This window comes from Ammospiza caudacuta, chromosome 17, assembly GCF_027887145.1.
Source record: "Ammospiza caudacuta isolate bAmmCau1 chromosome 17, bAmmCau1.pri, whole genome shotgun sequence".
Taxonomy (NCBI): Eukaryota; Metazoa; Chordata; class Aves; order Passeriformes; family Passerellidae; genus Ammospiza; species Ammospiza caudacuta.
Genome location: NC_080609.1, coordinates 9,252,880 through 9,276,220, shown reverse-complemented (window position 1 = coordinate 9,276,220; position 23,341 = coordinate 9,252,880). Strand labels below are relative to the sequence as shown.

Genomic DNA, 23,341 nt, shown 5'->3' with positions numbered 1-23,341 from the left:
ATTAAAATCCACCATGTGAGCTGTGTGTGCCTCCATCACCTGCAACACTCCTGCAGCTTAAGACTTGTGAGATATCTTTGCTTTTCTGGATGTTAGGGTGCCACTTACCCAGCTTTAATGTCAAATTTTGGTAATTTCTCAGTTTTTGAAAGATAATTCACTCCCTCTGACTGTGGTGATTCACCCTGACACCCCACTGTCCCCACTCTGTCACACCAGAGCCATTTCCACCCTGCCCAGGAGACTCCCAGAGCCAGCAGGAGCCCACAGCCACCAGGGACAGCTCATGCAGAAACACCTTCCCTGCTCTGTCCCTGCTGCAGCTCATGCAGGATTCTGAAAATGCCTTCCCTGCTCTGTCCCTGCTGCAGCTCATGCAGGATTCTGAAAATGCCTTCCCTGCTCTGTCCCTGCTGCAGCTCATGCAGGATTCTGAAAATGCCTTCCCTGCTCTGTCCCTGATGAAGCCACCCTGCCCCAGCCCCTCCTTGCAGCCACCTCTGGCTCCAGCAGGGAAGGCAGGACAGCTTGCTCCCAAATGGTCCAGCCCAGCATCCTCCCCAAAGCTCACAGATGTCACCCTGATTTTTTTAAAGTTTTTCTAAGCCTTCTGATGTTTACATTCTTGTAACAAACTTTCTCACACACTTTATGTAAATAACTTATTGGTTTGCATTCTTTTATAGAAGAAGAGAAATTCAATGGACTGTTAGTTTGTCCAGTGTCATTGGAGAAATAACACTGTCATCCTCCAATCCACTGTCACTTTTAGAAATCTATAAATATTAGAGTCAGAAATTATAAGTGCTCTTTTTACCTTGGAAGAGCTGCATGCCTGTGTGGTGTTATTTCTTGTCCTATAGTGACACAGACACACTCCCTGCTGCCACACACAGGGTTCCATGTCAATAAAGAACCAGAAACTGCTCACACTAAGCTTGGGAGCAGCAGGGAGCTGAGACTACCCTCCTCTTTCTGGGAAGGGAAGCAGGAAAGGCCGTGCTAAAAGAGCTCAAGGTATAAAACTCAACACTTTTGGGTTTTGCCACTTCTTGTTTAATTTGCAGTGTGATTCTGGACAAAAGCTGGCCAGCTTTGTGTGACATTGCCCTGAGAGCAGGTGGTTCTTCTGATGCAGTGGGTAAAGAAACATTTTCCCTCATCTCACACTTTCTAAAAGACCAGAGGGAATACACACTCATCCAGTGAGCAGCTTCAGTCTCCTGACTGGAGTTATCCCAAGGGGGAGTGGGGGCACTCCACCAGCACAAGGTCCCTGTGCTGCTCTCTGTGCCAGGGATGCAGCCCAGGGCTCTTCAGCTGCCCAGTGAGACCCCACTGCTGAGGCACTTCCACAAACTCCTTCAAAAGTAAAGAGAATTATTACAAACAGCCCCTTCCTGCAGCTCCTCCTGGGGCTGCCACTCCCTTTGATCCTGAGCTGCTGAACCAACCTGTCCGAGTGCATCAATTCAGAGGGCCAGAAGGCAAACCAGGGAAAACAGGGTCAGGCTAATGGGATTTAGCATTAATTCTGCACCAAGACTGAAAAGATGGAAGAACAGGGCCTGGGGGGTGAAAGGGATAATGAACTGAGAGTTGATGGAAAGAAACTTAATTGGTTTTAACAACAAAAGGTCACATTTTGTTACCTTTATTTGGGTTGAGCAATGATCTTATTTTGATAATTTGTGCCACCTGATGACTTGCCCTACTCTTGGTTGGGACTGTTTTGGAGTCAGTCAGTGCGGAATGCAGAGCTGGGATGTGAGGCACAAACCTGTGGCAGAGAGGATGTTTGAAATGGGAACATACAGATCCACTACCTGGTATAACTGGGCTGCTGAGAAAACAGCTGGCAGGCTGGGAGGCTGATGTCCCTGCTCTCTGCTGTGCTCAGTGAGCTGCAACCAACACAGCCTTATTCCATCAGAAGAGAACCATGGCTTCAACTCAAGAGAAAGCTCCAGAAAAGGCACGTGAACTTCAGTGATGCAGTTTGTCACCATGATCTCCTGGCACTGCCAAGGGGACAGGCTGTGACACGGAGCCATTTCCTGGCTGCTCTCCCCTCCTGGGCTGCAGTGGCTCACAAATTATTCCCCAGGCACTTTGTGATGATACCCAGCCCTGGTACCTCCTGACACACCACATGCACCAGCTTTCCACAGAGAGAAAGATCAGGGTGTTTTAGCCTTCAGCTGTAGCTCTACAGCTGCCACCTGTAACACAACTTGAGCCCCTGGGAACAGCTCCAGTGCCTTCACAACACCAGCTGTACAGAGGTTTAGCAATGACCCTCACAGGGCAAGCAGAGCCAAGGGCCCTGCAGGCCCTTGCCACGGAAATCACCTGAAGCTACCTTGCACCTGGCTGGCACAGTGCATCCCATCACATGAATAGAATGAGCCGAGCCACTGCCAAAACATCTGAGGCAGCTTCAATTGAAGCCATAAGGTGACACAAATAACCAATTTGGATTTATAGACCTTTTAGTCTTCAGCTGTCCCAAGAATGCATTGTTGCAAGATTACCCGCTAGAAGTGACTTTTGGGGCAGCAAACTTTTAAACCAAGATCAACTCTGCATTTGAAAAGGACTTGGCCCCACACCAGTTCCTAATGTGGCAAACAGTGCAATTATCCTGATGAAAGCTCAGGGATGCTTGAGCCTACAGCTGGTTCATCAAGTAATGCTGAATGATGGATATAATTAAACTGCATGCAGCAGAGTGGAATGTGCTACAATGAACCATTTAGGGCCTCATCCCCTCCCATCAGCCTGGAGCTACAGATGGGCCATCACAAACAGTCGGGGGCATTCAGCACTGCTATTTGTAGGTTCAGGCAGGTTCAGAGGCGTCACACAAATGCTCTGTGCAGGTTGGGCAGAATAGAAATATTCCACTGTAGTAAGGTGCAATTGTAAAAGCCAGCTGGGCCCTAATTCTAACTCAGATTGCCCAGCAAAATATTGGTCTGGGATTTCTGTTTTCTGCACTGCCAGGTCAAAGCTCCCACAACATCTCAAGATACAAAGTTTTCACCAGTTAGCACTAGTCAGGATTGAAAGAAAAATAAAAAGAAGCTTTGGAAAAAGAGATGCATTCTGCAGCACATCCCTGAACATGAAGAACACTACACACAGAGGTGCCCAAGAACACCACACACAGAGGTGCCCAACTCTCCTGAAAGCCACCCGAGCACTGTACAGGCTCACAGATCCTGCATTTGATCTACAGAGCTGCAAGACCTGAAAAATCTTCAAATACCATTCAACTCTTTGGCTTTTAGCCCTATTTTCAAGGGAAAGAATTTATTCATCTCTCTCTCTCCTTCCTATTTCTATATCACCACTAAAAGACTGAATCAGAACAACGTTTTGGCTCAGCCTTTAACAGCCTTTAGGTTCACAACTATTTAAGAGTGACTTGGGAAAGGTATAACAGCACATGTTGTGTTATGTTCACTTTGAGCTGCCACCAGATATTATTTTGCAGCTGTTTTATTGTAAGTGGCATCCTGAAATCTAAACAAAAGAGTGTCTTAATGGCAATTTCAGCAGATTTTTAATTTCCTGAGAGAATTCAGCGGGACCACGAAGGGAGAGCACATTTAAAATGCAATGCCTTTATAGGAACATTTCCCTCTTTCAAGCACTTTTAGCTTTTGGAATTTTTATAACGATTTCACTGAACTTTCTAAAAAAACCGAGAAAAACTCAAATGAGTTGAAGACACATTAAAGTTTCTGCTCACAAACCCCAGGTGAACACCACAAGGACCTGTTCCTCTGCAGCTTCTGTTACACACCTCAGAGTTAATCCAAAGCAAAAGTCACTGCAGCAAAGTTGTGAGAGAGCACACAAGGGTATAACAGCACATGTTGTGTTATCAGAAAGGCACACCTGGGATTTCCCTGATGATCAACATCCCACTGCAGCTCAAACTCCACTGGAGCTTCTCACCCAGGAATGCAGTGAGCAACTAAATGCCATGGGAAGGGCCTGCCAGGATGGGGCAGCTGGTGGGGAATTCTCCTAACCATGGTTTTAAAGTACAAAAACCATTCTGCACAAAGGACTCTCTTCTTGGCTTGGTCACCCCACACTATTTGTCCACAAAGACAAGTTGTAAGTGAAAAACAGGTTTTGTAAACATCCCTGGAGCTGTGAAGGAGAAATACAGAGCTGGCCAGGTCCCTCATGCTGCTCATTGCCTTCCTCTGCCCCAACACATTGGTCACCCTCACAAAAATACTATTCCAGGCATTACTGGAGCATCCTGATGACAAAAGATGGAACTTTAGTGCACATTACCACAACATTTGTGCTGTTACTGTTTATAAATCAGACTAAATGCAAATGAATCCAGGGCAGACTCACATTTAACTCTTTTTAAGAAAGAGACTTTTTTCTCAGTCATAAATAAGTAAAAAATAAATTACATCCAGAAAGCAAATGGCAAACAGATGAAAACCCTTTGGCTCTTTGCTTGAGGACCTCCCTGTGAGCAGCCCCAGAGCCAAGCCAGAGGAGAAGGGGCCACCAGCCAGGCAGCCCAGCAGGGCTCAGAGGGGCAGTGCCCACCCAACTGCAGCTCCTCTGCCAGGCAGATCCCCAGGGGCCAGACACCAGCTCAGCTGGGGAGAGAGAAGGGGCTCCATGCTCACACTGCAATCAGCAGCGCCAATGCTGCCAAGTACAAGAGCACTTGGAGTAAAAATCCAGTTCTAAAACTGTGCCTTACTGACACATCTTTAATCTGCAGGCACAGTAAAGATGCCTGGACAGCCCATTCCAGTTTGGGGTGCATTTATTCCTGTGGCCAGTCTCAGGCTATGGAGCACATCTCAAAATACCCATAGGAGCTACTATGAGCTGCAGATGTCAGTTCCCCAAAGCAAAAGCTGCTTTATATCCTTAAATCCAGGAGGGGAGGGCAGAAGGAGCAGTGCCAGCTGCTGTGGCTGCACAGAGGAAGGGTTGGGCCTCTCATCACTAACATTTGCCAGCTTGAAGAAATCATTATGTTAACATCAGAGATAAATAAAAATTTTAAGCCACAATAATTTCCACATTTTACCCCACCCATTTGTGACCATGCACAAAACCACTGCTCTCCCAACCATTGATAACTTAACAGTAAAACAGAGAGGTGGAACAGCAAATCAAAAAGATAACTTTCAAAATATATATATAAATCTCAAGCAAATGCGCTGGCGAAGTGAGGAAAGAAGACAAGAAAAGGTTATTTGAGGGATTAAAGAAAGAAGCAAATCTGAAATTCTCAGAGAATGCAGATTCAAGAAAAACACTGATAAAGTTCCTTTTGGACAGGAAAAAAAGATTTCCTGTGAAGCATTAAGAGTGGATTGATATCGGGCTTGCCAGATAACAATATTCCGAGCAAACAAAGCCACATACAATGTTGGTGACAATCCTGAGATAAAAACCTCAGGCTCTGGCATCTGAACAGATGTTGTAGTGCAAAAGCCACCTGAGCTGCACTCCCCTCTGGATGCAGGGAGAGGATTGAGCACTGCTTCAGCCCAGGATAACATTCCAAAGGGCACTTCAGAGAACACTGCACTATTTGCCCAGTGCCTGGTACATTATTCTAGTGGCAAGGCTTGCTTTTCAGATCAGCACTGCAACACTTCATATGGGGTGTAAGGTCAAACTCAGCCCTGGAAAGTCAGTATTCTTTATCCAGGCTTTCATGTCCAGCACCAATTTATGTAGTGCCAGGAAGGAGATATCTCTAGAGGACAGCTCTGAAGTCTGAATCTCAGTGAGACATGGAATTTTTAAATTAAGTCCAGTCAAATTGATGAGAAGTGAGACAGAGAGAGTGGAACTTCTTGAGCCAATGGCTTTGCCTTGTTTGCCATTGCACAGCTCGCATCAGCCCTGCTGGCTTGGGGATTTCTGAGCTCACAGCCATCAAGAGGGCACAGCTGGGTCTCAGGCACTTCTCCCAGAGCCAGAGTGCTGTATGGGAAAGCCAAGTGCTTTGTTTCAGCTCTAAGAGGAGATTTTCCTGTATTTCCAATATTGCATTTCAAGCCTGCACATTGCAAAAGCTGAGATGTTGTGTGAGAGCAGCTGGGTAGCTCCAGTCTGGTGTGCCCACTCCAGGCAAACTGTATTTTCTTCTCCCTGTCACCTGCTCCAAAGGTTGTGTCATTTGGCCACAGGTGAAATGGGGCAGGTCATGGTGAATTTAACAGAACAGAAATCATCCCTGATGTAGTTTCTATAGAATGGTGGTCACCCATGCTTTGCAGGGGATGAAACTGAGCCAGTGGCAGAAACAAGGACATGATCTCCCAGGTAGTTCTAGCACCTGAAAAATAACTTGAAAAAGTGCTAAAGCATTTTTCCCAAAGGTTGAACTTCTTCCTAAAATCTGTTGGTTGTAATTATTTTCACCTACCACAAGAAGAAAACCTGAAGATCTCTTCCCTGCACTCCCACCTTTTCACTCTCGGCAAATTTCTCTGGCCCAGGGACCTCATTTAGAAGGCATCACTTTGGTTTTTTATCAGCCAATGTCACCTTGACCAACAGAGGGCAATACAATGAAGCAAGTGCAGGTCAATTAATAGTTATTTGCTAGCTCAGTTTTTTAATTTCTGTGTTATTCTGGTTGGCAAAGATAATCTCCACATTGGCACCCGCTTAAAGGAGCAGGGCCAGTCAGACCATTCCATTCACTCCCTGTAGTGTGCAGTACCTCAGCTGCTATTTTCATGATGATACACCTTCCATTCAAGCACCAGATCCAAACTTCTGCTGAATGTGTCTCATTTAACTGAGGCTTCCCAACACAGGCTTTTATGGAAAGTACACAACTTCATCCTAAAATAATGCCAAGCAGCAAAACACAAGTAGTTTCACTGGGTTTCATTTAAGTTCTTTTGTTATACCTGATTGCCCAGGATGGAAATTGTAGTTGTATCTGCATTCCTGGCTCCATCTATAAGACACTTTATTTTCTTACCATTCTGAAGCACTCCCCAAGCTTCTGCTAATAATTTTGCTTGACCTTTATAAAGACCAAGCATTAGCTAGCAATTAGATTTGGTGATCCCTTTGGTGATTGAGGCTCAGTGATTTACTGTAAATTACAAATAGTTCAAATGTTTCATTATGTTTATTCTTTATACAAGCTCTGTGGCCAGGTAAGCACTGACACGATATTCACTGTTAAATGATCTCATTAAACTCCTTAATTTAAGTGGTGCAACACTTCACCTGCCACATTATCCAAGGACTCCTGCAATGCACATTAAACATTCAGCATGAATAGATGCTCTACCATAGTTCACCTTGTTGGGAGTGAAATTTCAGTCCCTGAACATAAGGTTGACTACTTTATGCTGTTTGTCAGAGACAATAAATAATGCAAATAGATAGCCATGTAAAGTAAGAGGTTGAAGACATCAATAGCTTTCCCATAAGGTTTTGAAAGAGGCTCCCAAAAGAATACACTTTAAATTATGAAAAAATACCACTAAAAAAAAAAAAAAAAAAGTTAAGGAAAAGGAAGGAAGGTGCTGATTTCTTCCATTTCTTTGTGACTGCAGTGACAGTGAGAGATGATTTCTTGAGAACCCTCCAAATCTGTTCCTTTTTTATTCACAAGCCCAGAGCAAAAGGAGGGACAGTCACACAAACTCCCATCTCTGAGTTGCTTGTGGAGGTTTGTCTTTAACCATTTCACCCCTCCTTTTCCTGCTGAGAATGTTTAACAGAGCTGAATGAAGTCAAGGGTGGATCATGCACCACATCTTTTCACTTAGCCCGATAAATAACATATTGCCTCTTGATTAAAGGGAAGCACTTTTGTTGGAGGCACCTTTGTGTCCAGACTGTTTGCCAGTGGTTTGTACTCAGTAAGAAGGAGAAGCACATGGGTTAGAAACTCCTTTGTGCTAGTGCTGGGCTTACAGACTCCACAAACAAAACATTCAGGCATGAGGAGGAATAATAAGGGTATCTGGATTTTCCTGGCATGCATATGTTTTATTTTACATATTTTTAATTGTTTCCTTCACAAAATGAATAGTTCTAATATTTTTCTCCCATGCCTTTATATTTTATGATGCCTAACATCTGCTTCTGGACATCTCTTCTGAAGGATGAAAGGCTCCTGGCAATTCCACTGTAGTCTGTGAACAGACCAGACTGCTCCCTGGACAGATTTAGGCTTCATCATATTGTATTAACCCCACATATTGAGTATGGCTTTTTGACTTAGAAAGCTGGATTAGCTTTTATTATCAGAAGAGAAGTAGTAAAGGTTTCAGTATTACAGATGGAATGGCAGATGGGAAGCAAAAGCTTAATATGAAGCAGCTCTGGATAAAAACTATTAATCTACAAAATTCATATGTTCTTATGCAGGGAAACCTAGCAAAACCCACAGCAGTATGACTAACCAGAGAGAAGTGTAAAGTGCCCCTAGTCCATTATCTGACAAATCATGGCATGGAGTCTGAAAGAAAAAAAAGAATCCCCCAAACACCCTCTTTACTATTTCGTGAAAAAACAATCAGCTCTCTCTGGGTTATGCAGAGAGGTAATGCCTTCCTAAAGATTATAAATAGTAATAATTTATAGCACCTCCACCATGAAAATTAAATGGACTTTTATATATATATTTGATGAGACAAGACCTTCCATGGTATACCTGTAATATTCCATATTAAAAGAAACACTTAACGTTACTTGTAAGTCAGTGTCAGTGGAGTTGGAGCACCAAAAAGGTTTCTTATTTTTTGTTGAAGTGCATCATGGGATGAAGAGGAAGCATGTTCCCTGCAGTTCTGGTAACAGTGCTTTGGCAGGAAGGGAAGTGAGCACTTCAGAGCCTGCCTGGCTGCTGAGAGCCCCCGAGAGCCCCCAGGAAGCCACCACAGATCTCTGGGAGCCACCAAGAGGCCACCACAGAGCTCTGAGAGCCACCAAAAGGCCACCACAGAGCTCTGAGAGCGGCTGCAAGGGACAAGCACGACCTTCCAGAGCTCCCTCTCTGAAGAAACAAGTGCCTGGGATTTCTCCAGCAGAGCTGGAATGACTGCAAGACAGCATGGCACCATCACACAGACTCCATGACCGCTGAACCAGCTGCAGCCTGCCCCACAAGGCCAGTGGTTGCTGATGGCCATGTCTGGAAGGCACTGACCCCATCTGGCCCTGGGGTTTGATTTGCTCCCCAGGGAACTGGGAACAGTTCAGACTGCCCCAGGGCATGGCCTCAGCACTGCACAGTGGTTGGGGTGGGCTCAACAGCACAGGAATGCTGGACACACCTGCAGGCACTAGGGTACAACCACACCAGACCTTCAGCACTCTCCTGCAATTTATCCTGTTTAAATCACAGTGCCATCACCTACTTATTCCTTTATGGTCCTGCATTAGTCCACTTTTCAGCATCAATACAGCATTCCTCACCAGGAAAGTGAATAATCAGGAATAACAAGCTAGCTTTTCCCAAAACTCAAGAGATATACAGAAAACTACATACTCTCCTTTATAAGCAAGGTTGATATGTCAAAACTGTTAGTTTTCTCCGTGTTGCACATCAAAAGTGTTTAAATACTATGATTTCTTAATTTAAGTCCCCATGTTCTAATATCAAGGCAGTCTCAAGTAAGTCTTGTGCTCTAATCTTTCTCCCCAAAATGTGTTGCATTTCACTGAGCATCAGCAGTAAAGCCTTTTGTCAGTCCTCACAAAATCCTTCCTAAGGCACAGGCTCAGGGGTTTTGCCATTGTTCACTTCAGTGGCAATTTCTGTCCAAGAGCACCTTCAGGAAGGGATTCAAACTTTGAGGGAGATCTTGGAGAAACCTCACCAGTGGAAGCATCTCTTCCAGGAGTATTAAAACCAAGTTGTATCATCAGGAAATCGCCCAAGAAGGTCACTTCCCCTTTCATTGGTTCATTTCAGCATAGAGGGAAACAGAAGCCACAAGAATTTTGTGTTTCCTTCTTCTTAATAACTCTTACAACCTAAACCTAAAAACAGCTTCAGGACACTTGGGGGTTTTTTGGGTGGCTTTGTTGTTGTTGTTGGGGTTTTTTGTGGGGTTTTTTTTTTTTTTTTTTTTTTTGGGTTGGGGTTTTTAACAAGCTATCTACTTTTGCACAACATAGCAAACTTACTGAATGCAGCTCTGAGGCCTGGGTGATGTAAATCCAGAAAGAATATAATTTCATTTAAAACCACAAGACTTATGTGATGGGGTGTGAAATTCTTAGCCTGATGCCATCTGAGTGAGGATATTCAGGACACGGTTGGTGCTGAAGATATAATTGACTCCTAGCAACTTATTTGTCACTTCCACAGCCATTATCCTCCACAGAAAAAGTACTAAAAGAAGGGAGAGGAGTACCTGAATCTATATTCATACCTTCAACTCTTGCTGAGACATCAAATGACACTGTTAGTTAATCAGAGCCCTGGGAAAGAGGAATCTCTCCATGCCTGGATTTCATTTGCTGAGCTCCAGCACTTTTGGCTACTTTCCTCATCCTCTCTTGCAGGTACCCCTTTTGTGGGAAATAATGACTAACTGGAGCAGCCTCTCAGTGAAAGTGCCCCCCAGGCAAAGGGGAGACACACAGGGTACAGGCAGGTGGTTGAATACTTGGCTGAATTGTGGCTGTCAGACACCAGCTCACCAACAGGAGTTTTCTGGTGTAAAACAAAAGAAACTGCTCCTCTGCTTCCTGCAGCACAGCACAGACATGTCATTGTTTATCATTGCTTATCTCCATACATCCTTTAGGAACAAAACATGTGCATCCTTAAAATACTCACTGTACCTGATAGGGTAGTCAGCAGCACTGAGGTTGATGAAGAAATCCCAGGGCCAGTCACTCATCTCCATTAGGTCCTTCATGGTCTGCAGGTAGGTGGTCAGAAGGCTTGCTCCTCCCCAGATGGTGGCCATTCTCCAGGAGGTCACTCTCACGTTTGGGTACTGGCTGGCAAACTGCAGCACTTGCCGGTGCAAGTAATTGGATCGCTTTAAGGAGAGAAGAGTGAGACATTCAAGTTATTCAGTCCAAAATTGTCTCTCCCTCTGTTCACTAAAGGCCTACCCTGCTTCTTGACTCACTGAGTGCTGCCATTGCTTTGCCCTCTATTTCACACAAGCTTCTTTTGATAAATGTGCAGAGAACCCTGGTTAATATTTGTTATTACAACTACAATAATCACTAACCAGTGTGATTAGCTTTATTCACCATTTGTCATCATAGATCCCAAAGGGCTTTTGTAAAGGAGGTGACTGCCACCACCTCCCTTTTACAGTGTGTCACTAGCCTAAGGCACCTCAGGTCAGCTCTCCATCCTCACTCTGCACCAACTTATCAGTTACTGCTAACTAAATGTACAACAGACAGACAAGGGGAGATACTCATCACAGAGAAGGAGAAATGAAGGCTGTTACATAAATAAGATAACAAGAAAGAAAAATTAAGGGGAAAAAAAAAGGGGCTCCAAACATGTAACAGATGGAGAGACAAAAAGTGACGTGCACTTTATGCAGCAGAGGTAAAGGGAAGATGAAGAAGATGACAAGGATGGGTAGGCTGACAGATGGTGAGACAGGCAATTTATAACCAGTGATATATTACCTTGTCAACATGAATGTAATAAAAATGGTCTTTATGGTAAATAGCCTTAAACATGCGCTGGAGCTGCCGGGAAGCTCTGCCATGAACAACCAAGACAAATGCGATCCTGACTGGGTTGGCTGGCATGTACTCTACGGAGTCCTCATCCCACTGAACATTGTTGTTGGCTTTTCCTGTTCAAAAACAAAACACAGGACATCTCTGAGTGTATCCACAGGGCAGGGTGCAGAGAGCAGTACACATTCCAGCTTGGCTCCCTCTTCAAAGGCCTTTGTAGGGCAGGGTGAGCACTCATGGGGGTGCAGCCCGTGTCCCATCCAGTCTGCACCCCTCTCCTTTGTCCCCACACAGGGCTGTCCTTTCACCCCTTGGGCACCATCCTGAACAAGGCTGCACAAGCACAGACAAGTACCCAGATGTTCATGAGTTGTATCAAGCTCCTCCTGAGTACAGAACCTTCAAAGGAATCCCCTCCAAGTTTGTAATTCGTGCCCAAACTATTCAAACACTGGCAAGGCTGGTGTTCCCTCAGAAGGAAACCCCCTGTTTAGCCAAAGCTGCTTGTTCCCATGGTCAGCACAGCTCTGCTGAGAAGCTGGTGGGACTCTGCTACTGAACAGCTGCTGAGGATTACTGACAGATAGCATTCATTTGTAACAGCAGATGTGCCCTGGAACATTTAAATGCAACCTGCATGTCTTCACTTTTTCATGGAGGAGTGGGGCTCTTCCAATACAATTCAAAATACCTGTTCATTTTTATTTTAACAGAGTAATTTCTGGCCTTCCTTTTCTAAAGCAAACACCACAGTGTGAGGTTCAGACAGGATGTGCAGATAAACTGAAGAGCTGGAGGGACATTTCTAATAAGAAATTTAAAGTGCTTTGGTTTTGGTTTGTGTACCCACTCTGCAATTCAAAAACCAGAACACAATGTAAGAAAAACATAATTTTATCCAAAACACAACATTCATTCTTCAATGAAACAACACCATTCTTCAGTGCTCTGACCTTGTAAGGACCTTTCTCAACAAAAATGATTTAGAAAGAACCTGAAATTTTGAATATTAGCAGACAAGGAAGGAAAGTACCTCCAAGCCAAAAATCTTCCTCCTGCCCAAATTTTCCTCTTGCAAATTTTAACTTTATTATTTTTTAAATGAAAGGAATAGTGTTGCCTTAAAAGATACTTGATGTGAGGCCCGCCTGCCAAGAGGTACAATTTTTGAATTTCTAAGATCTGAGCTGTTACCAGTTTCTGCACTTAGTGCCTTTTGTGATGCCCGTTTCTCCTCCCACCTCCACATCCCCACCACCCCAAGGCTCCTCCTGCAGGCAGTGGAGACATTTGCTCCAGGCAAATGTAGGACAAATTTGAGGCTGTTCCTGGGCTCAGTTATCAAACAGCCTGAGTGCAGCTACAAAGCCCACTGCACCTTCCAAAACATCTCCTACAGTTATTAAAAACACATGCTCGTGTCTGTTTGATTTGATGTAAGGAACATGAAGGAAGACATTTGCCAAGTGTGAAGTGAGACTAAGAGAGAGGGAAAGACACTTTTCCCCAGGTTTCTGAAACTGGAAACATATGTTGGTAAAATGAAACAATACCAAAAGCTTTCTTCTTTTCTAAATGTAATAATTACAAAATAAAGGTTGGACACAAAAAAAAGACCTTTGCCTAATCCTCCTTGGGCATCTCCTCCTTGTTCAAGACAGTAGTATAAACTTGGAAGAAACAGACCAACTGAATGTTTGTAGAGCACTGTTTAGGTGATCAAACAATGGACAATATGATGTCCTGAATTGTACTGAAATGCCCTTGAGTAATTGAAACACTTTCAGCCATGGGAGAGAGATGCTGCTGCAATGGGAGCAGCACATCCCAGAAGGGAATAGGAATGGTTTCAACATCTCCCACAACTCTCTCTTCAAGCTTCTCCTCAGCAGAGCTTCCCTAGCACACTTCTCCAGGTCAGAGTCTGTTTTTGCCAGGGAAGCTGTACATGTCAGAGGTGTCCCTTGTGCCTAGAAGGGGCCCTTTGCTGACTGTGACAAGGGCTACAAGGCAGCGGTGCACACACAGATCCCCAACAGCACAGAGTCCCAGAGGCTCCCAGCCCCATGGAACACACCCTCCCTGTTCATAGCCCCTCAAGGAACACCTCTGTGCAATAGTGCTGCTCAAAATTAATGCAACTTTATTGCTCCTTGTTGTATTCAGAAATTAGGAAATTTCCAGCCCCATAAGTCATTCTTAACTTTACACGGGACACAAACAATTTAAATGGTATTTCTTTAAAAAACCCCTCCACCTAGGTCTCAGAGGAGTGTTAAAACATTAGAAAGATAGCCTAAATTTAATTTATTCTATAATTTGCAGTTTGTTTATTATGGCCATTGGCCTATGCCCAGTTCCACTGTTTTCTCCTGTGCAGCTGATGAGCTTTGCCATGCACGTGCTCAGGGTTTCTGCAGAGTGACAGGGACAGAAAGGGACTGTGAGAGAAAGAAAATGTGCTTGCAAAGAGAACTGACAGGGGAATGAAGGGCAATTGCAATTGCAAAAACAAGCCATTTTTCTTTTAAACTGTTTTCATTTCAAGCTGATGATGTCCCATCAATGAACTCAAATATTTTTAGTGGTTTTCATTACATTTTTGGATACCTCTCTTTCGAAATCAGTGATTTTCTGCAATGATATGCAGAAGGTGAGGGGAATTTAAATTAGTCATATTGTGGGCCTTTTATTTTAATCTAACTTGCTGTCAATACCCACACTATCATTTATCTAGCAATTACTGAGAACAAAATCCTCTCAAATTTTCACCTGAAATGCCACCTCACTGCATCAGTTTTCTCTAATAAATTCCTGCAGTGACTTATTTTGTTCTCTTCTGTTTTCCTTCTCTAAACGTTATTTTTCATGTGCTAGTTTCCTTCCTTCTCTTTTAGGTTTAGGATTTTTATACTTGCATTTACCACCTGCATACTATTATGGCTTTTTAAATGTAATCCTATTTGTGGCTGCCTGAAGTTTCACAAAGGAAGAATGCTACACTTTTTCCATCTGTCAGACTACCTGCTACTTTGCTCTGTGCTGTCACTTCCCTGGTTTTAGCTCATGGCTGCTCAGCACCCTCTATTTTGCAACTACTTCACTGATAAAGAACCAGCCTGGTTTGCAAAGAAAATGAAATTGGCAGGAAACATTCAGTTGAGGATCTGCTTACTAAAAAATACAGCAGGACTTCAGACCTGTATGAGCAATGTCAAGACCTGAATAGCTCCAGCCACTTCATTTCTATAAAGCCCATGCAGACCAAAGCCCAGCTCATCATGTCAGTGCCTACATATTGATGAGCTGCCTCAGGTAGGAGCTCATCCTCTCCAGGCTGCTGGGACAGGATACACAGAAAATGCATCAGATAACTTCACTTAACATCCTACCATTCACTAGTGATAAAAATCTAAACGGATTTTAAGAAGCACTTGGATTTGACAGCTACTTGGGTACCTCACTACCCTGCATTCTCCCCATACACTAAAGCTGAGCCTCAGTGATGATTCCATCTCCTCCCTCAGTCACTTCAGTCCTGCAAAAAGAAGCTGCCAAGATCACCTTGCTCTCACCCAGCAGCTACAGAAGATGCATGGACAGGTCTGCAGCACTCCCTATTCCCAGCCTTCACCACACTTGTCACCTCTCAACATTCCATCATTTGCCCTTCCAAGGAAAATGCGCCAAGCCAACACAGAGAATTCCCAGCTCCTCCTGCACAGTGGGACTGGAGGTCACTCCGTCTCACCAAGAAAGCTTCTCAGAGTGTGAGAGTATTTCCTGTTGAATGAAGTTACCTACATGTTTAGGGAATTCCCTTTTCCTGGGATAATTTACAGAGATCAGTGCTTTATAAACCTTAATAAAAAGTCCAGAATGTCAATAGAATATAAAACAAAAACCATCAGTGCTTTATAAACCATAATAAAACCCCCACAATGTTAACACAAAGTAAAACAAAACTCACAAAGAATATGATTGATACAGCTCCATATTGGGAGCACAGCTCTACCCTCAAAGTTGCTTTGCACATATGAGTCAGAGTGATTGCAACATCCTCTTGATGGCATTTTGGCACAGGTGAAACAGCCCTGCCCTTGAAGCAGGACTTGTCTCAAGCTTCCTCAAAGTTTGCTGTTTCATTACACAATGGGAGCAGAGGATAGAAGAGCAGCTTCTCACATTGCCTTGCCCCAGAGAAACTGGAACCTCAGCAGAAGGGGAAGTGCACACCCAAGCTCATCTTCCAGCCCTTGTATCCAAGAGCATTTATTGTGCTGCCTCCACTGAAAACAAAACCACAGCACTTTGCTCTGTCACAAACTTACTAAGAAAAGTAAAATCTCCACTTCTGCTTCCTGCTCAAAGCCTGACAGGCCTGACATCAATGTGTTAGTAGGAAAACCAGTACCTGTTTTGAAGATAACAGGAGAATCTCAGCCCTAATGCAATTTTAGCTTGTATTTTCTATGTCCAGAGAAATCAATACTCTTAATTAAGAGCTTAATCTTCAACTGTTGCAGTATTACTGAATTCCAGAATAATGAAGACAGTACAATCATTTTCACATTTGTTGTGATGCCACATTCTGCTCAATCATCCTCCAATATAACTCAGAGCCAGCCTGCTGATCTCTTACCTCTCCTGTAATTAATGGGATCACACTTCCCCAGCAGCACAAAGCAATCTTTCAATCTATTTTGTGAGCCATCTTATGTTTTGTAAATCAATCCATCACCTTCTGTTCTCAGTTTGGTATTGTCCTGGCAGTCCAACAGATTTCCCCTGCCCAGAGACACCTGGATGCTGCTGAGTCCCCCTGAGCAGAGCTCTGTGTGTACCCTGAGCCTTGGTCCATGAATCAGTGGACAGAGGACATTAGCAGAGTTATTGCTGTGCAGTTCAGTAGAGTATTTGCTGCTGTTACATCCATAAATGCAATCAGGAGCCCTGTCATTACAGCAGGACTATGAGCCATAATCACTCCAAAGAGGCAGAGCTCTGTAGTCACTATTTAAACTCCTGGGAGCAGCTCCATTCCCTTCAGTGGGACCATTTCTGCAACAGCCAGCTGAGTGGTAGTTGCTGAACTCAGATTTCCACTATAAACTCCTTTTCAATTGCTCACAACTCAACAACACAGCAGGTTGAAAATTTCCAGGCTTGGCTTCTATCTAAAAACGTTTTCCATTTTGATTAAAGCACAAACAGGTTTGCCTTGTTCAAATGGTGGCAAGACCAAAAATAAATAAATAAATACCATGTTTTCATTTAGGACACAAAAATTTTGTATCAGTCCTAGTAATAGAAGTAGTTGGAGGGTTACATAAAAACCACAAAAAATATCACTGAGCAATTCACCAGTGAGCCAGGACCTGATGAGAGAAGTCTTTGTCTGAGGGTTTGATAACTGCAGCATTGCCCTGGGCTGAGCCAGAGCTCCTGCTGGAGCTAAGCCCCAGTGTCCATCACAGCAAGGGCATCTCTTGCCATCAGGCTCAAGGGGGAAGGTCTGACTTGCTCCAGTGAGGACACCCTGCACAGGAGAGGTGACTTCTGAAGCACAGTGTGTGTTAATTGTACTTAGGTGAAAAGACAATTTTTCCGATGCCAGCACCTAGAAAACTTTCTTTAGCAACATTGGTCCCACCTTTGACATGCCAATTTTCACTTCCAGTCTAAGAAATTATTCACTTGTTTCCATGGTGGTCCTGGAAATCTTCAGTCATGGAGATCTTCATGTCAAAGAAAAGATTGCAGGTGAGCACTGATTACATATATCCATTTTAAATTATTACAATTATGTATATGTAAAATGCCCACTGGTCTCTGGTCTGCTCACTGTGCAGAAGATTCCTGTGGTCAATAAGATCTCTACTATCTCTAAAGTGGAATGAGCACCTTGTGTGCCCACTGAGCCCATCCACTGCCCAGGCCAGTGAGGGGCTCTAGCTAAGCAAACCAAGCTCCTGAAGGAGAAAATTACCATGACTGGTCACAGGTGTGGCTTCTCCTTGTGGGTTTTAACTCAGCAAAGTTGGAGAGGTGAGATGATCATCTGCACAACTGTCCCCAGGCATGGGGATTAGAGAGGGATGGTTATGATTACAGAATGAAGCATTGCTAGTTGTGTTCTGTAGATTTCCTTAAAACTGCTTTTAACTGTACTTTTTATCTCTAAGTTAGCATTGAGCACTTTGGAAAAAATTTCAGAAATCCTGCTGCTACTGAGGAGTGGATGTTCAAATTTTTTGCAGTAATGTTTTATGTCAACAACCCTGTTTTACAACTTTTCAGTCTCAGACTCTATCAAAAATTACAGGAACTATTTATGATCCTCTATAACTTCATATGATCAAGTAACCCATAAGCAAGAAATCAGTGCAAGGCAGGAGGGAAGCAGTGAGACATAATTTAGAAGCACTCAGTGGCTACTGCATTTAACACTAAAGAGAGAGATTTCAGTAATGTTCTTTCCATGCTAAGAAGAAGCCCTGCCTTGGAACAAAGGAGCTGCTGATGTGGGCATTTTGTGTCTTCTTTAATCATTTCAGAGGGTGACAGCATCAACTTAGGGCAGTCAGAGGAGAAGAGTCACTGCCTCACAGATGAAAATTCCCTTCATGAGATCACTGGGAGATCCTCTACAGTGAGTTTGGGAGCTGATGAGCAGCTCTGCATCCCTGAAAAATTTATATAAAAAGGGAAACTCACTGAAATTACAGATGTGGGTTCAGTTCTGCTGTCCATGAACAGAAAAATAAAAGGCATGAAAGAAGAAAGGTAGAAAGAGAATACATGTAGAACTGTTTCATATTCACAGCAGGATTATTAGAAGATTATTTTTTTCTATTTTATTCTAAGGGGAAAAAAACCTAAAGATATTTTTCAGTTTGGGAATTTAAAAGAAACCACTTCCACCCCAGCTTTGTCATCCTCCTGTTACAGTTGTGTAACATTTGTGCTGCATGCAGCATTTCCAAGACTCACTTAAGAACCCATTGGAGCAGACATCATCCATTACACAAATCCAGACAACAACATGCACCAGAAAATTTGGTGAATGTGGGTTTTTTTTTCACATGATTTGCAGAATTCATTGTAAATGAAGAAATATAAAAACCTTGAGAACAAGGACAGATATTTTTTCTATCACAAACCTGCAAAAGCAGTTGAGTAACACAGAACTGTTCAAAATCAACCTTCAGGGTCCATGTATGTGTGCAGCAGCAGCACACTCATATTCACTAAATATCCAGCAAAAGCAAGCAGCATTTGGTTTGAAGCAGCCTACCATATTTCAAACAAAAAATTTGTTCTATCTTGCAGTCAGTATTGAATCATTACTGAAACAATTTTTATGATTTGCAAATGACCAAGTAATTATCAGATTCCACTATACTGCACTTGCAATACACACTAAACTTAATTTACTACAATACTTATCTAGGCAGGCCAATCATCTCTGTAACAAGCTTGCTTTTCTGACTATCCTAATTATGGAAATGCTAGCATTCCTGGGAGACAAATCTCAATTATTTGTAGTTTTGCTGGAGTGTGTTAGTCAAGCATTTTCTCCCTATTCCTACCGACTGCCATGAATAAATAACACTCAAAAGCAACAGTAAATTAATTAATGTTGAATTAGAATGAATCTTGTAATAATAGTGTTTATCATATCAATTAACAGCCAATTAGCACATCGTGATCAGTGTTATTAGGGTGAATACAAAATGCCTTTTAAATGAGCATCAGGCTATTTTTACAATATCCAGTGACATTACTGGACTTCAGAGATGTAAAGCAGATCCAAGAACAGCCACAAGGATTCTGTGGTCAGGAACTGCAGGGACAGGACAAGGAGCAATGGGTACAAACTGAAAGAAGGGAAATTTGGTTTGGATATTAGGAGGGAATTCTTTACCATGAGGGTGGTGACATACTTGAACAAGTTTGCTCAGGGAAACTGTGGATACCCCAGCCCTGGAAGTGTTCAAGGCCAGGTTGGATAAGGCCTTGAGCAATCTGGTCTAGTGGAAGCATGGCAGAATGATCTTTAAGGTTCCTTCACATGGCAGATGGCACATGGCAGGATGATCTTTAAGGTTCCTTCAACCCAAACCATTCTTTGACTCTGTGATTTGACATTAGAGAGGTAACACCCTTGGAAACCACAAAAAAGAGGAAGACCACTATTTACAGATGCCTCTGTCACACAGCCTTAGAAAGAAATTCAAATAAAAGAGATTTTCAAGCTTGGCTCTCAGGACAAACCCACAGCCCATTCCCAGCTCAGAGTCAGAACTTGTGGAGCAGCTCCTGAATGCACCAGTTCCATGACAATACACCCAAGATCAAAGGAAGAACAGCAGTCCTGTATTTTTTGGCTAACACATCAGGTGTGAGAGTTTTCCCACCATGTGAAGCCACCCTCCTCTGACAGAAAGCTCACTGCAGGAGGAGACAATTGTGCTCCAAGAGCTGACTTGTGCTTGTTAGGAGGGGAAAGGTTACAGAAGGCAAGAAGTGAAAGGATTGAAATGCAGCATGTGTTTAGTTATCTTATCCACCACTGGTTGTTGCTAAGGATGCTCCCATCAACAGCCCCAAACTGATGAGAACAGGAATTTGTCATACAAGAGAAGTCACCACTCCCAAGAAAACTAATGACACAAAGCCGGACTGAAACATTTATAAAACCTCATTCACAGTTTGCATTTTCTGAACAATCAACTACTGATTGAGGTGGCCTGAATTCCACTCCAGGGGCTGCCAGGCCTCCTGCTGCAGATGGATCACATCCCAACTGGAACACCAGTGACAGCCTCACCACCCTTCACGCCAAAACCAACAGTGGGCCTTGGAGTCAGCTCTTCTCTGAAGAACCTCACTCCCTTCCCTCCAAAAAGCCTTTAGATATCTTGTGCAGGACAAGAAGAAAATGCAGAAAATGCCCTTATTTCAGTTCAGACTTTCTCTTCTGCCTAAAATCATCAGGAAGTTTAAGCCTTCAAGGAACAGAAACTTCAAAGTCAATCAGTTACTATGGAACAACCAACATAACAAATACTAAGCAAAACAGCAACAGAAGTATATCAAGGCTTATAGTTCAAATTAGCATTTGAAACATCCTCTGCTGATTGGAGTGTCTGTTCCAGTGTGTTTGGAGACTGGCACGCCGTAACCTTTACACCATCTCTTCCTCTCATGCTCACAGCAAGAATAATCAATAAGGAGTGAAAACACAAGCAATTACACACATCTCTACTTCACATAACCTCCCAGGAGATATTATGTACTGCTGAGACTACCAAGAAATGAATAGGTAGATAAAAGCATGTTTGTTACCTGCCTGATCAATGTTTTCCCTTTCTGTTTTACTGTGCTGTCATCTTTCAAGTCCTGTGTAAAGTATCTCTTCCCCCAAATAACCTCAAGAAATTAACATTTAATCATTACAATCAGCTGGTGTAAGGCCAGGACCAAGTGAATTTATACCATATGAGTATCTGGTCTGCTAACTCAAAGTTAATCCTCCCTTTGAGATTCCATTACATCTGTCTTCTATTTTTTGAATGTAGAATTGGAAGGACAGAGTCTGCCTTTATTCTCTGTTCAAGATAATTATGAACATAGTGTTGGAAACAGACCCAAAAAGTAAAGACTTTCACATGTATTTTATATAGCTAGTTTGAAAAGGTCAAGTTAGGTACTGAGAATAAAGGCTGCACTAGCAGAAACAAAAATCACCCCTCATTCCTGTTCCCTGTGCCAACATGGTGCAAAATGGGAAAGTTTAGCCTCATGTTTTAGCTGGCACTTGCAGTGTGAGTGAAATTAATGGGAATTTCACAGTACAGTCAAAAGAGAGAGAAAAGATAAATGGCACAGGTCTGTGCAGATTCCCTGCAAAGCTGTCAGGATCTGCTTCTCCTGCATCCCTTTGAGTTACACTTTACAGGTTTCAAAGACTAAGCACTGCTAAGAATCTCACACTGTGGCAATAAAAGATGTGTCAGATATCCGATTTATGTATGTGTAGGTATAATAAATACATATATGCCTTGAGTTTGTATACACTGGCAGATTAGCTCGGAAACAGAGGGAACTGAAGCATTTAAAGTAAAACAGCACATCTAAAAAACAAGCTTCCCCCAGAAACAAGTGCAGTTTCTCCACTCAGTATACATTTTTCAGCATAACTTATTTTTTGACACATAACTGTTGTCAAATATCCATTATGTCAGAGGACACTGGCAAGCAATGGTTTTGTCAAATGACCCAAAGTACTTCTCATTTGCCCATGTGAAAAGTAACACATTAATTATTTTGTAATTGATCAGCTTTTGTGCTTCCAGACAGCATCTGTACTCCTTGCTACCATGTGTACTACATAAAGGGTTATTGTGGAATGGGAATAATTTTACTCAACAGAGAAGGAAAAAAGGACCAATCTTCTCTGAGTGTATTGCTTGTCAGACAGAGGAACACAACTTAATTATATTGTGACACTTCCACCAGCAAATAGATTCTACTGTAAGCAATTAACACTGGTTCCTTCAGCAGACTTCAAAAATGTAATTGTATGGTGTGCTCAGTTACAATAACATCTGATTAATAAATGACACTGCACTACTTGAGCTAGATTTTAGCATATACAGACAGGTTGAAACACAAAACAGATGGATGTTAATTCTTACACAGGCCACCCTTACACCCCAAAATTGTTCATTAATATGGAAAATGTTAAGGACATAAATATTCACCTTTTCAGAAAAAAAAAAAAAAAAGCAGCAGTGACGATGAGTACTCTGGATCTGACTAAAAGGGAGAGTTTTGGTCTGTGCAGTGCATATAACAGCCTATGTCTCTCCTCCTGGAGATGGGTGAGGTAGGGCTGGGCTCTCCTTCCTGGCTGGAACGCTTTCCAGAAGCTGCTTCTGATCAAGAGGGATTAGTAAAGATGGTTTAAGAAAGAAAAAAAAAAAAACCATCAGGCATTAATCCTCTAAACATTTCATAGCCAACATATCTTTAACACAATCCCTCTAATCCAATTAGGGTGCCTTGAAAATCATATCTGGAATTCCATGGTTCATTGTGACGGGCTCTGTGCGAGTGAAACGTGCCCTGAGCAGGAGCTGCTGAACACCTGCTCTGCTCCAGAGCCCCAGCCCAGCTGCACCAAACCCGAGCCCTGACACATCTGGCAGGGTCAGCACTTCAACACTCACCCCTCTGAAACAGCAGGGAAAACAGCTCTCAATACAAAGCTTTTGCCAGCAAGGAACAAATTAGAATGAATTAACTGAGCTTGATTTTTTAAGTGTTCTCATGGAAGTTGTTTGGGCTGGTGTTCATGAGGATGGATATTCACACTTAAAGTGATGGGCAAAGGATAGAACAAAACAGCAGAGTCTTGTTGCTGAAATAAAGGACTTGCACTGCACTACTCCATCACAGAATAAAAGGATCCCATTAACATACCACTAAAGGAAAACAAAGGGAAAAATCAAATTGCCAGCATCAGAAAATGTTCAACAAAAGCAACATAAAGTGATTTTTCTGTATTTCAATTGACATTACAGTTTTGTTAAAAAAATCCAATGTGCAGAAAACATCACTTTAT

General features: G+C 42.9%; 1 protein-coding gene across 1 annotated transcript in view; it reads right to left on the bottom strand.

Moving 5' to 3' along the window:
• Positions 1-23,341, bottom strand: part of XYLT1 (xylosyltransferase 1) — a 176,138-nt gene that overhangs the window by 52,653 nt on the left and 100,144 nt on the right. The window contains exons 3-4 of the mRNA XM_058816084.1: positions 11,653-11,825; positions 10,837-11,039 (exon numbers count right to left, since the gene is read on the bottom strand). Coding sequence (XP_058672067.1) covers positions 10,837-11,039; positions 11,653-11,825 — 376 coding nt within the window. The remainder of the gene's footprint in view (positions 1-10,836; positions 11,040-11,652; positions 11,826-23,341) is intronic.